This window comes from Pelophylax lessonae, assembly GCF_965119305.1.
Source record: "Pelophylax lessonae genome assembly, chromosome: 3".
Taxonomy (NCBI): domain Eukaryota; kingdom Metazoa; phylum Chordata; class Amphibia; order Anura; family Ranidae; genus Pelophylax; species Pelophylax lessonae.
This window is the reverse complement of record NC_138770.1, coordinates 235,076,047-235,091,218: the sequence shown is the minus strand read 5'-3', so window position 1 is coordinate 235,091,218 and position 15,172 is coordinate 235,076,047. Positions and strand designations below refer to the sequence as shown.

The 15,172-nt window shown below is 43.3% G+C and overlaps 1 protein-coding gene across 1 annotated transcript in view; it reads left to right on the top strand.

Moving 5' to 3' along the window:
• ERICH6 (glutamate rich 6) overlaps positions 1 to 15,172 on the top strand; it is a 231,006-nt gene that overhangs the window by 70,413 nt on the left and 145,421 nt on the right. Inside the window, exons 3-7 of the mRNA XM_082251532.1 lie at positions 425 to 513; positions 664 to 750; positions 11,545 to 11,603; positions 11,679 to 11,804; positions 14,345 to 14,446. Of these exons, the coding sequence (XP_082107658.1) occupies positions 425 to 513; positions 664 to 750; positions 11,545 to 11,603; positions 11,679 to 11,804; positions 14,345 to 14,446 (463 nt within the window). The remainder of the gene's footprint in view (positions 1 to 424; positions 514 to 663; positions 751 to 11,544; positions 11,604 to 11,678; positions 11,805 to 14,344; positions 14,447 to 15,172) is intronic.

Sequence of the window (15,172 nt, the reverse complement as noted above, 5' to 3'; positions counted from 1 at the left end):
AAAAATACAGCATTTTTGCTTGCACATTGATTGGATGATAGAATCAGGAGAGCTTCAACTCATTCACTAATTTCTGGGGCGAATTCCCTTGCAAAGCGCAACTTCCCTTGGAAAGTGAACAGCCAATTTGTATTTAGTAATTCAGTACCTTTGTATTCACCTTCTCAATGCTGTATGAGAGGCAATAGGGGAGCACCCAGTGGGAAACAGACTAAAATAGAATTTCCATTCACATATTATGTACTAGTCAATTGTTTATAAATTGAATACTTCATGCTTGTCATAATTTTTCTGTAAAGATAAGCCAAAGGAAATGGTTGTTTTAATGTTCTATCCATACCTTCTAATACATTTTGTCATAGATTTTGCTGATGTGGTTGCAGTTTTTCTGTTCTCATTTACTGTGTATTTTGTGTGATCTTAGGACAGGCAGCATGGATCCATCTTTGGGAATCTCGGTCTGTCTCCAAACTGAAGCAAGCTGGCTAAATAAGCATACCTTTCACAAACATGGTATGTTTTTATTGTGTTGATTAGTTTTTAGTTTCTGGTTTACATTGACATATGGCCTGTATCTACTGAGTGCCCTTGTATTTTTACTTTATGCATGCTTTAGGCCACATAGAGTATTAATTGCGCATTGGTAATATACTGTATTTGCAGGAAATTCTTTATGTTCAGAGACTCAAACCCCACAAAGTTCTAGTCCCACTGGAGAAGAGCTACCTGATCTTACCTACAAGGAAGAAGGTAAGTAATGAAAAGAATATATAATATATATATATATATATATATATATATATATATATATATATATATATATATGCACTGCTCAGAAAAATGAAAGGAATACTTTTTAATCAGAGTCAAGTCAATTAAACTCCTGAGATATTGAACTGGTCAGTTAAGAAGCATAAGAAGCAGAGGGGGTTGTTAATCAGTTTCAGCTGCTTTGGTGTTAATTAAATTAACAGCAGCCGCACTAGATGGGCAACAATAAGACAATCTCAAAACAGGAATGGTTTTACACTACTGGTAGCATGGACCCTTTAGAGGTTGCTCAGGCAGTCCAACTCCTCTAGGATGGCACATCAATACGTGCCATTGCCCGAAGGTTTGCTGTGTCTCCCAGCATAGTCTCAAAAGCATGGAGGAAATTCCAGCAGACAGGCTGTTATTCTAGGATAGCTAAACAGGGCCGTAGAAGTTCCTTAACCCATTTCAGGACCGGTATCTGCTCCTTTATGCAAGGAGGAACAGGATGAGCACTGCCAGAGCCCTACAAAATGACCTCCAGAATGTCTCTGACCAAACAATCAGAAACAGACAACGTGAGGGTGGCCTGAGGGCTTGAAGTCCTCTAGTAGGCCCTGTGCTCACTGCCGGGCACCGTGGAGCTTGATTGGTATTTGCCATTGAACACCAGAATTGGCAGGTCTGCCACTGGCACCCTATGCTTTTCACAAATGAGAACAGGTTCACCCTGAGCACATGTGACAGAGGTGAAAGGGTTTCGAGAAGCCATGGAGAATGTTATGCTGCCTTTGACATCGTTCAGCGTGACCGGTTTGGTGGGGGATCAGTGATGGTCTGGGGAGGCATATCCATGGAGGGACACACAGACCTCTACAGGCTCTACAATGACACCCTGACTGCCATTAGGAATCGTGATAAAATCATTGGACCCATTGTTAAAACCTGCGCTGGTGTCGTGAGTACTGGGTTCTTCCTGGTGCAGGACAATGCCTGGCCTCATGTGGCGAGAGTATGCACCCAGATCCTGGAGGATGAAAGAATTGATACCATTGAATGGCCCCCATGCTCGCCTACCTAAATCCAATAGAACACCTTTGGGACAATATGTTTCGGTCCATCCGACGCCGCCATGTTGCACCTCAGTCTGTTCAGAAACCCAGTGATGCCCTGGTCCAGATCTGGGAGGAAATACCCGAGGACACCATCCGTCGTTTCATTAGGAGCATGCTCCAATGTTGTCAGGCATGCATACAAGCATGTGGGGGCCATACAAACTACTGAGTACCATTTTGAGTTGTTGCAATGAAATTTACGCAAAAGGGACTAGCCTGCTGCATCATTTTTTCACTTTGATTTTTGGGGTGTCTTTGAATTCAGCCCTCTCTAGGTTGATCATTTTCATTTCCATTAAACAACGTGGCATCCTTATGTTCCTAACTAGGGTTGAGCGAACACCTAGATGTCCGTGTTCGACGGGTTCGGCCGAACTTTAAAAAAAAGTCCGGGTCCGTGTCCCGGACTTTTACCGAACTTTTCCCGGACACCGAACCCCATTGAAGTCAATGGGGACCCGAACTTTAAGGCACTAAAATGGCTCTAAAACACCAAAGGAAAGGGCTAGAGTGCTGCAAATGGCAGCAAAACGTAATTAAGAGCATGGCAAGTGCTCTGCAAACAAATGTGGATAGGGAAATAACTTAAAACAACAAAAAAAAACAGAAAAATAAAACAATGTTCTTCTTCATCTCTGAAGGACGAGGCCCATATGGAGTAGGAGGGAGGTTGAGGTGGTGGTGGATGTGGCGGTGACTAGACATATGCCGGTTTTCGGTAATTCGATATATCGCGGTATTGCATAGCCACGGTATTGTTATTGTGGCATTTTTAAAATACCGAGTTTCTCTGTCAAGTCTGCCTGACTTGTGAATTGATACATTTCAGTGAGCTGGATGACTCATTCACTCACTCAGCTAACACCTTTCAGCATTAAGTCTCCTAACTATAAACAAAAATGATTACATTTGTATCTTTTCCTTCCCTCTGCCAGGGAGAAAGGAAGTTTAACCTCTTAAAGACTGGATCTTTTTCTGACACTTGCTGTTTGCAAGTTAAAATCAGTTTTTTTTTTGCTAGAAAAGTACTTAGAACCCCCAAACATTTTATATATTTTTTTAGCAGAGACCCTACAGAATAAAATGGCGATTGTTGTAATATTTTATGTCACACTGTATTTGCGCAGCAGTCTTTCAAACGCAATGATTAGACTTTAATGAATAAAAAAAAAAAAAAAAACGTAACAGTAAAGTTATCCCAATTTTTTCTTTTTTTTTTGTTACACAGAGAATCGTGAGAGAATCGTGATCTTTATTCCAAGCTAAAAAATCGTGATTCTCATTTTGGCCAGAATCGTGCAGCTCTAATAAATATATATATACACACACACACGCCTAGCAGCCCACATTACATTATTATATAGCCATCAAGCAGTGTCTGGCCTACCTGGTGATGACTGGTCCTGGCGCTCTGATCCGATGGCCTGGTCTTTAAAGGGGCAAATCCTTGCGATCCAGAAGTGGTTAAACCTGCAGGAGGACCGGTGTTTTTATCTATTAATGACTTTACTATTGCTTTAGGCCTGGTTCACATGTATGCGGGTTGGTGGTTCACATGTATGCGGGTTGGCGGTTCACATGTATGCGGGTTGGCGGCCCACATTTGCACAGGCATAGCAGCCCATTGATTTGAACGGGCTGCTATGCCCTCATTTTCCGCAGAAAAAAGGTGCATGCAGCATTTTTTTTAAATTCAGTGGCCTTGAAATCCATCCTGCTTTTGCACCATGCGACTAACCTGCAGTTCCTGCTCTGGCAAGCTTTCTGCATTTTTTGTATACGTGGGCACGGCATTTAAAAATAAACAGTTTGCGTGTGCAGCAACGGCAGGTAAGTCGCATGGTGCAAAAGAAGGATGGATTTCATGGCCACTGCATTTTTTTAAATTCTGCATGCACCTTTTTTCAGCTGAAAACGCAGGCATAGCAGCTCAAGCCCATTCACATCAATGGGCTGCTATGCCTGTGCAAATGTGGGCCCCCAACCCGCATACATGTGAACCAGGCCTAAAGCAATAGTAAAGTCATTAATAGATAAAAACACCGGTCCTCCTGCAGGTTTAACCAATTAATGACTTTACTATTGCTTTAGGCCTGGTTCACATGTATGCGGGTTGGGGGCCCACATTTGCACAGGCATAGCAGCCCATTGATGTGAATGGGCTTGAGCTGCTATGCCTGCGTTTTCAGCTGAAAAAAGGTGCATGCAGAATTTAAAAAAATGCAGTGGCCATGAAATCCATCCTTCTTTTGCACCATGCGACTTACCTGCCGTTGCTGCACACGCAAACTGTTTATTTTTAAATGCCGTGCCCACGTATACAAAAAATGCAGAAAGCTTGCCAGAGCAGGAACTGCAGGTTAGTCGCATGGTGCAAAAGCAGGATGGATTTCAAGGCCACTGAATTTTAAAAAAATGCTGCATGCACCTTTTTTCTGCGGAAAATGAGGGCATAGCAGCCCATTCAAATCAATGGGCTGCTATGCCTGTGCAAATGTGAACCACCAACCCGCATACATGTGAACCAGGCCTAAAGCAATAGTAAAGTAATTTATAAACAACACCTCCTTCAGGTTTAACCACTTCTTGACCACAAGGATTTGCCCTCTTAATGACCAGGCCATCGGATCGGAGCCGAGCGCCAGAACCAGTTATCACCAGTTAGGCCAGACACTGCTTGATGACCTATTTTAGGCCTGGTTCACAGAGTCTGTACTGACTGACTATATAATAATGTGCATAAGTGAACCAAAGCCCCTAAATTCAGCAATGAAATTGAAGTGAGGTGGAAATTTAATAATTTAAATTTAATAATAGAATACCGTGATAATACCGTATACCGTGGCAAAACCTTAATCAATTAATCGCAGCATGAAAATCTGATACCGTCACAAGCCTAGCGGTGACATAGGCGTGCGCACAGGGTGTGCTGGGTGTGCCTGGGCACACCCTAATCACCTAGGGCACATAGCATTGCCAGTGAGGAGATGGGAAAGATCTCCCTGGGACCTGCTCTGCTCTATTTCTCCTTGCCTACAGGTACATGGCCCCGATACATTACTCTCCCTGCTGGCAAACACATGCATGTGTATTTCAACTTTGGGGTGCACACCTTAATGCAATAGGCTGCGCACACCTATGGGCGGTGTAGGTGGAAGCGGCGGTGGAGGAGGACCAGGGCCGGATTAACAGCATCATGGGCTTGGTGCTGAGGATTTTGAAGGGCCTTAAGGGCCGTGCCTTGCCATGCACCCAGAGGAGGAAGGGTGCAGCCATGCATGCCTAATTCAACATGGGATGCTGTCTCTGAAGCCCATAAACACATCCATGCATCGCCAACTGTCCCTCCTTGTCCGGCCTTCACGCTGTGTGGGGAGGTTCTGAGGGTGCTGCCTGGGGAAGCGAGCATAGAAGCCAGACTTCTGTGTTTACAAGTGACAGAAGAGCGGTAACAGTGAATATGGCCAACCCGGGGCCTATATAAAAGGTAGGGGCCTGGAGCTGCAGCTCCAATAGCCCCTACATTAATCTGGCCCTGAGGAGGAGGACGAGGTAGCCAACACTGCTTCTTTTCAAAAATTTTAAATGAGGGTACACCCCAAAAGAGTGAGAAAGAGCAAAAATGGAACAATGGGTGGGTAAGGTCGGTATCCATTGCTATTCTGCATAAGGTACGGAAAAGTCCCGTGGGATCCATGCCTGGTTCATTTTAATGAACGTGAGCTTGTCCACATTGTCTCTGGACAGGCGGCTGCGCTTGTCTGTTATAACGCCCCCAGCCGTGCTAAATACCCGTTCAGATAATACACTGGCTGCAGGGCACGCCAGCACCTCCAAGGCGTAAAGGGCAAGCTCAAGCCATGTGCCCAATTTGGAGACCCAGAAGTTGAAGGGGGCAGACCCGTCATTCACTACATGTAGGCGTGTGCACACATACTGCTCCACCATGTTGGTAAAATGCTGCCTCCTGCTAAGACGTTCCATCTGAGCTGCTGGTGCTGCTGTTTGTTGTGGCGTGCTGACAAAGCTTTTCCACATTTCGGCCATGCTAACCCTGCCTTCTGAGGTGCTGGCGGTGCCCTGGTTGCGTTGGCGACCTCCTCCTCCTCCTCCTCTGCCTTGTGCTTCCACTGTGGCCCCGCTGTCAGATGGGAATGCCAGCAGCATGGCGTCTACCAGCGTGCGCTTGTACTCGCGCATCTTGCGATCGCGCTCCAGTGAGTGAATTAAGGACGGTACGTTGTCCTTGTAACGGGGATCCAGCAGCGTGGCCACCCAGTAATCAGCACAAGTTAGAATGTGGGCAACTCGGCGGTCGTTGTGGAGACACTGCAGCATGTAATCGCTCATGTGTGCCAGGCTGCCCAGAGGCAACGAAAGGCTGTCCTCTGTGGGAGGTGTATCGTCCGTGTCCTCTGTATCCCCCCAGCCACGCACCAGTGATGGCCATGAGCTGGCCTGGGTGCCACCCTGCTGTGAACATGGTTCCATCTCCTCCTCCAGCTCCTCCTCCTCCTCATCCTCCTCATCCTCCAGAACTGTGCCCCTGCTGGACAATTGCGTCCCTGGCGTTTGCGTGTGCAGGAACCCACCCTCGGAGCCCCTTGCGAATGACTGCCCTGAAAGCCTTGGAAATGTTACCTCTTCATCCTCCTCCTCCTCCTCATCCTGTGCCACATCCTCTTCCATCATCGCCCGAATTGTTTTTTCAAGGAGGCATGGAAGTGGGATAGTTAAGCTGAGAACGGCGTCATTGCCACTGGCCATGTTGGTGGAGTACTCAAAACAGCGCAACAAGGCACACAGGTCTCGCATGGAGGCCCAGTTAAATTAAATAGCGGAATAGAAAATATGATCCAAAAAAAGTGTATGTATATCACACGTACACAACCACACTGGGCCCCAATTACTATTGTTTGTACCCCTAAAAGGCTAGATGAGGAGTAGGGGGAGTATGGAACAGGCAGCACCCTCAAACCTTCAGAAGTATGAGATGAACCCCAACAACTTGGAAAGGTGGATCTCTCTCACACGTACCGACACAGACTATCCCCCAATTTAACTGATCCCCAAAGGTTTTTGATTAAATAGCGGAATAGAAAATATGATCCCAAAAAAGTGTATGTATATCACACGTACACAACCACACTAGGCCCCAATTACTATTGTTTGTACCCCTAAAAGGCTAGGAGTAGGGGGAGTATGGAACAGGCAGCACCCTCAAACCTTCAGAAGTATGAGATGAACCCCAACAACTTGGAAAGGTGGATCTCTCTCACACGTACCAACACAGACTATCCCCCAATTTAACTGATCCCCAAAGGTTTTTGATTAAATAGCGGAATAGAAAATATGATCCCAAAAAAGTGTATGTATATCACACGTACACAACCACACTAGGCCCCAATTACTATTGTTTGTACCCCTAAAAGGCTAGGAGTAGGGGGAGTATGGAACAGGCAGCACCCTCAAACCTTCAGAAGTATGAGATGAACCCCAACAACTTGGAAAGGTGGATCTCTCTCACACGTACCAACACAGACTATCCCCCAATTTAACTGATCCCCAAAGGTTTTTGATTAAATAGCGGAATAGAAAATATGATCCCAAAAAAGTGTATGTATATCACACGTACACAACCACACTAGGCCCCAATTACTATTGTTTGTACCCCTAAAAGGCTAGGAGTAGGGGGGGTATGGAACAGGCAGCACCCTCAAACCTTCAGAAGTATGAGATGAACCCCAACAACTTGGAAAGGTGGATCTCTCTCACACGTACCAACACAGACTATCCCCCAATTTAACTGATCCCCAAAGGTTTTTGATTAAATAGCGGAATAGAAAATATGATCCCAAAAAAGTGTATGTATATCACACGTACACAACCACACTAGGCCCCAATTACTATTGTTTGTACCCCTAAAAGGCTAGGAGTAGGGGGAGTATGGAACAGGCAGCACCCTCAAACCTTCAGAAGTATGAGATGAACCCCAACAACTTGGAAAGGTGGATCTCTCTCACACGTACCAACACAGACTATCCCCCAATTTAACTGATCCCCAAAGGTTTTTGATTAAATAGCGGAATAGAAAATATGATCCCAAAAAAGTGTATGTATATCACACGTACACAACCACACTAGGCCCCAATTACTATTGTTTGTACCCCTAAAAGGCTAGGAGTAGGGGGAGTATGGAACAGGCAGCACCCTCAAACCTTCAGAAGTATGAGATGAACCTCAACAACTTGGAAAGGTGGATCTCTCTCACACGTACCAACACAGACTATCCCCCAATTTAACTGATCCCCAAAGGTTTTTGATTAAATAGCGGAATAGAAAATATGATCCCAAAAAAGTGTATGTATATCACACGTACACAACCACACTAGGCCCCAATTACTATTGTTTGTACCCCTAAAAGGCTAGGAGTAGGGGGAGTATGGAACAGGCAGCACCCTCAAACCTTCAGAAGTATGAGATGAACCCCAACAACTTGGAAAGGTGGATCTCTCTCACACGTACCAACACAGACTATCCCCCAATTTAACTGATCCCCAGAGGTTTTTGATTAAATAGCGGAATAGAAAATATGATCCCAAAAAAGTGTATGTATATCACACGTACACAACCACACTAGGCCCCAATTACTATTGTTTGTACCCCTAAAAGGCTAGGAGTAGGGGGAGTATGGAACAGGCAGCACCCTCAAACCTTCAGAAGTATGAGATGAACCTCAACAACTTGGAAAGGTGGATCTCTCTCACACGTACCAACACAGACTATCCCCCAATTTAACTGATCCCCAAAGGTTTTTGATTAAATAGCGGAATAGAAAATATGATCCCAAAAAAGTGTATGTATATCACACGTACACAACCACACTAGGCCCCAATTACTATTGTTTGTACCCCTAAAAGGCTAGGAGTAGGGGGAGTATGGAACAGGCAGCACCCTCAAACCTTCAGAAGTATGAGATGAACCCCAACAACTTGGAAAGGTGGATCTCTCTCACACGTACCAACACAGACTATCCCCCAATTTAACTGATCCCCAAAGGTTTTTGATTAAATAGCGGAATAGAAAATATGATCCCAAAAAAGTGTATGTATATCACACGTACACAACCACACTAGGCCCCAATTACTATTGTTTGTACCCCTAAAAGGCTAGATGAGGAGTAGGGGGAGTATGGAACAGGCAGCACCCTCAAACCTTCAGTATGAGATTGTGTTCACTGTACCCCACAAAGATTGAGTTCACTGCACCCCACAATGATTGTGTTCACTGCACCCCACAAAGATTGTGTTCACTGCACCTCACAAAGATTGTGTTCACTGTACCCCCCAAAGATTGTGTTCACTGCACCCCACAAAGATTCTGTTCACTGTACCCCACAAAGATTGTGTTCACTGCACCCCAAAAAGATTGTGTTCACTGCACCCCAAAAAGGATGTTGTTCACTGCACCCCAAAAAGGATGTTGTTCACTCCACCCCAAAAAGATTGTGTTCACTGCACCCCAAAAAGATTGTGTTCACTGCACCCCACAAAGGATTTTGTTCACTGCACCCCACAAAGATTGTGTTGACTGCACACCAAAAAGGATTGTGTTCACTGCACCCCAAAAAGATTTTGTTCACTGCACCCCAAAAAGATTGTGTTCACTGCAGCCCAAAAAGATTGTGTTCACTGCAGCCCAAAAAGATTGTGTTCACTGCAGCCCAAAAAGATTGTGTTCACTGCAGCCCAAAAAGATTGTGTTCACTGCAGCTCACACACAGAAAAATGGATGTGGATCACTGACACCTGCCTATCTCCAATCCCACACCACACAGCAATATCGATTGTAGTTTGTAGAACACAGTTTCCCTAAAATTCAGCAGACTCTGTCCCTAACAGGATTGAGAAGAGATCGTAGATCAGGATTGAGTGCAGACCCCACCCCCCACACAGCAATATCGATTGTAGTTTGTAGAAGACACTGACCCTATATAATTCAGCAGACTCTATCCCTAAAATGCCTACAACTCGCCCTGCCTAAACACTCCGACCTGTCCCTCAATTCTATCCGGACACAAATGGTTTTTTCCTGCCTATCTTTCCCTAATCAGCAGCCAGCACGTTGATGTGTGCTCTGTCCCTGAATCTAAGCAGCATAATGACGCCGCTGCGGCTGCCTCGAACTTATAAAGACTTGGTCACATGCTTCAGACGGCCAATCACAGCTACTGAGACATTTGCAGGCATGGCTGGGATGGCTTAAGGCACACCAGTTAAACGATTGTTGATTGGCTGTTGAAAGCCCGCCATGAAAAGAGCGCCAAAGCATGCAAAACCCGGAAATAAAACGACCGAACACGGATTTTTACCCGAACATACAGTAAAGTGTCCGTGTCCGTGTTCGGGTACAAAAAATCCAATTATTCGGTACGAACACGAATAATACAGTCCGTGTTCGCTCAACACTATTCCTAACACATAACCCAGTTCATATCAGTATAGATATCCAGCATGATATTTTTCCCCATTGAGATCTGATGTGTTTTCAAAGTGTTCCTTTCATTTTTTGAGTAGTGTATAAATAAACAATTTAAGCAATGACAAGGGTTGTTGTATCTCATAACAAAGATAAAAGGAATAAAGAATAGCCTTATGTAAGCCATTGTTATTAACCTATTAACCCTTAGTTAATATATTTATCTCATCAACCTGAGGAGGAAGGCGAGACGTCGTAAACAAGTATGGGGTAATACTCTTATGAACTATGAATAGAGAAATGAGGAACATTGTAGAAAAGAACAGGGAGCATGTCAGCCTAATCAGTGAAGAAAAATAATGGGAATAAAGAAACAAGGAAAGAAGAATTTTGAGGTCAGTCAAGGGTAACTCCTCCAAAACCTCACTCATCCACCAACATACTGTATATTGTATCCATGGCTGCCATGTCTTGCCAATCTTAGTCTGGTAAATCTGGAGGGTGCAGTTTAATTTATCAATAAACATGATTCAAATTAATTTTTGTTTAACATAGTCAAACTTTATGATCGGCTGGTTCTAACATCGCTAAATAGCTATCCTAGCGGCTAGAATCATACGCAGTATATGAACTCAAACAGTTTGTTTTATTAGTGAATTCATTATCTAGTTTCTGAAAAAGAGCCATCTCTGGAATTCTGGTAACATTTACACCGGTTATGAGTGAATTCAAATAAATGTTCTATTCCAAAATCTAGTTACCTTAGGGCACTGTCACTAATTATGAGCCATGGTGCCTACTTGGCTGCAATTTTTGAAACGCCAGGATGAGGCCTGTGAACTCATCTTTGTCATCCTAATATACCATCTCAATAGGATTTTATAATTAGATTCCAGCAGAGCCATGTTAGTATAAATCGTAGAAAGATTATTAGCTATATCTTGCCACTCTGGCAGTTTCCAAAAGATGTTAAGGTCTCTTTCCCAGTGTTCCACACAGGGGAGCAGGGAGCTTAATAAAGTGATGTTAAACTGAAAGCAGTAATACCCTGTGTTTCCAGATTTATACTCTTATCTATCTTATTTTATTTTTCTTATTTATACTCTTATTTGTCCTAATTTATTTATCTTATTTATACTCTTATTTGTCTTAATTTATTTATCTTATTTATACTCTTATTTATCTGTGTTGATTGCAGAATTATACTCTTCATTATCTGAAGACCTGACTGACCTTAGTGTTCTGTGTGACATGGAGGTAAATTGGTTTTATTCCCTTCATACAGGTATCTCATTAGTTAATCAGAAAAAATAACCTTTTGTTTTTCTACAGTTCGGTTTTGAATACAAGACATGCTTTGAGAAACATTTGAGAACTTTGCCTAGTGTTGGCCCTCCGACTATACTGGCATACAAACGAGAGTCTTCTGAAAATGATCGGATTCAGGCTATTATGAAGGTCAGTTTCTTCAAACATGCCAGTTTTATTGGGTTGTGTTGGGTTAAACACTGCCATATATATATATATATATATATATATATATATAACGAGTTAGAAGGAGATTTACTAAAACTGGAGCACTCATAATCTGGTGCAGCTGTGCCCGGTAGCCAATCGGCGTATAACTTCCGCTTGTTCAGTTAAGCTATGTAATATAAAACCTGGAAGCTGATTGGTTTCCATGCACAGCTGCACCAGATTTTGCACGCTCCAGTTTTAGTAAATCAACCCCTGTGTATTGTTCTTGACAAGTTATGCACTGCAGTCACCATAAAAAGCCATTACATTTATCAGAATATATTGGGTATTGTGTAAGCCAATGTTTCTCAACCCTGGTTCTGTGAAACCCTAGGGTTCCATAAGAAGTCCTCAGGGGTTCTGCCACAAATTGACATTGTGGCAAATGTGTACTGCCCAATGTTGTTTCCAGTGAGCATTGATACCGGATGCCTCCTCTGTAGTCCCAGCTCCTGTAGGGAGCTGGAAATATGGCAGCTCTGATCACAGACTTTGGGAGGAAGCAAAGAACGTGAGCCCATGACTGGATCGGAAGTTGAGATCCCCTGATGAGTCTGTGTATGGCAGAGGTGTAATGCAAAGTAGGGGGGGGGCAGAGGTGGGCCGATAGCCAGAGCCCTGTGTGTGTAAGGCAGCAGTGAATACACACTGGGGGTTTTACAGAGAGGAGGAGCACATGGCTAAAGTAGGAGGTTACATCCAGCGTATGGCACCAGTAATACAGACTTCAGAGAGCGGGAACACATAGCTGGATGAGATTAAATGTATCAGGAGGTGAGATCATAATAGCTTTATGCTATGCCATAACTGTACATAAAGTGATTATGATGTCACCTTCTGCTACATTCAGTCTCATCCTGCCATGTGCCACTGTGCTCTGCTCCCCCTCACTGCAGTTTGCATTCAGCACTGCCATATACTGGATGTCACCTCCTGCTACATTCATCCACGTGCTCCCACTCTCTGCTTCCCCCCTCCACAGCCTGTATTTACTAGTGCGATACACAAGATGTCACCTCCTGCTTCAGCCACCTATTCCCTCTCTCTGCACTCCTTTCGATGCTGCCCTCTGAATACACCGGAGCCCCAACTACAGAAGGCATCCAGTATCTTTGTGCACTGTCAGTGCATATTGAGAACAGCATTGGGCAGATATACATCCACCACAGTATTGACTTGCGGTGGAACCCCATTTGAGAAACCCTGTGTTATGGATTTGCAGAGCAGTGCAGGAAAGCATACTGGTAATTACTGCACAGTTCCACACAGGTTCTCCTCATCTGTCTGTCTGTCCCAGGCTATGCGATATCACCTGGGATGGGTAAGAAGAGCGCTAGCGGACTAGTGGGGATCAAGCCAAGGTGAAAAGGCTTGTTACAACAGCAACTGCACTGCTCTGTTCTGTACTTGTTGGTAATTGTTCTTATATCTACAGCTTGGTGTAGATCTGATCTTTCAGGGGTTTGTTTCCCAAGATCTCAAACTCTTTGCCAAGGGTTCCTCCTAGGTAAAACGGTTGAGAAACACTGGTGTAAGCCCTGGTAATTGCCATGGGGCCCAGGGGGACAGGGGACCTCAGAATGCAGAAAAGGTAATCATTTGTATGTACAATGATTTATCTAAGAAATGTAGAGAGCATGAGTGTGCCACAGCGCTAGTGCAAGTTCAGCTGATTTTTATTGTACACGATAAGAGAACCAGTAAGGGTAATGAATCATGTTCTTTCGTCACGTACAATAAAAATCAACGGGACTTTCATTAGTGCCATTGCACTCTCATCCTTTCTACGTTTCCTGGACTAATCTGAGGACTGCCGAGGTTACCAAAGTTGACAGAAATGCCTCCTGATACTGAATCTTAAGCCCTATTTCTCTCCAAATTTTTGGACCAGCCCTCTACTGAGACATCTGTTGTTTAATAATTTATTTAGACATAGCAAACAATTGGGATTAGATTGCAAAGCAAGGATTTGATAAAGTGCACTTTAAGATATTGTTTTCACATAACAACAGATTTACTTTTAAAGCATTTCAGACAGTTTTTAATATATTCACTTTACACAGTAAACTGCAGGGATATCATTTCTGTTTCCCCTTTCTACATGCTTTGCAAGTTCTTTGACAAAGTTAGAATGCATATCATTCATTCCAGGGAGTTGAGATCACAGGCTTGCTTCTAGCTGTACTTTCTCACAGTGAATACAGCCAGTGTAGTTAAACATACTACAGCATCCAAATTAAGCACACAGTATTCCTATTCTGTTTAGGAAGCTATTAAAAATCAATGTTTTTCCTTGTTACAGAAAAACTGAGCTGTTATAGTAAAGTATTATATAACAATATTACAACAGTGGCTGATGCTGCAAAGGTAGTGATTACCAGAGTGCCTATCAATGTTGGTGCATTGCCAACTGTTTCTGTATCTTTATGCATACATTTATAAATGTATTAATTGTAGGATATGTTTGTCTACTGACTTAGATTCTAAAGGAGAGGTCTGGGAAAGAACTGTGCAAATTTTGCAGAAATACATTGAAGCCATTTCCTGTAGAATCTACTCTGTACCAGGACTTCTCCCAAGAGGTATTTTGATACATTAGCTTCCACTACCAGCAAATTGGTGCTAACTGAGTGAAGCCCTATCCTAGGGTTAACCTTACACTAAACACCCTTGTACACAAACACTGACACTAATCCTCTCTCCAACCCTAACACTAACCCTCACTCATGTATATTTAACCACTTTAGCCCTGGAGGATTTGGCTGCTCAATGACCAGGCCCTATTTTGCGATTCGGCACTGCCTGATTTTAACGGACAATTGCGCAGTCGTGCGACGCTGTACCCAAACGAAATTGACGTCCTATTTTTCTCACAAACAGAGCTTTCTTTTGGTGGCATTTGATCACCTGTGCGATTTTTATTTTTTTTGCGATATAAACAAAAAAAGAACGACAATTTTGAAAAAATAATATTTTTCACATTTTTTTATATGAAATTCTCAAAAAAAAATGTAAAAATCAAAATGTTTTAACATTTTAGGCCAATTTGTTTTCTGCTACATATTTTTGGTAAAAAAAAATCACAATAAGCATATTTTGATTGGTTTGCGCAAAAGTTATTACTTTTACTAACTGCGGGAAAGATGTATGTAATTTTTATTGTTTTTTTTTTTTTACTAGTAATGGCGGCGATTTTTTTGCGGGACTGCGACATTGCGGCAGACAGATCGGACCCCTAACTGACATTTTTGACACTTTTGGGGGTACAAGTGACATTACTACAGTAATCAGTGCTAAAAATATGCACT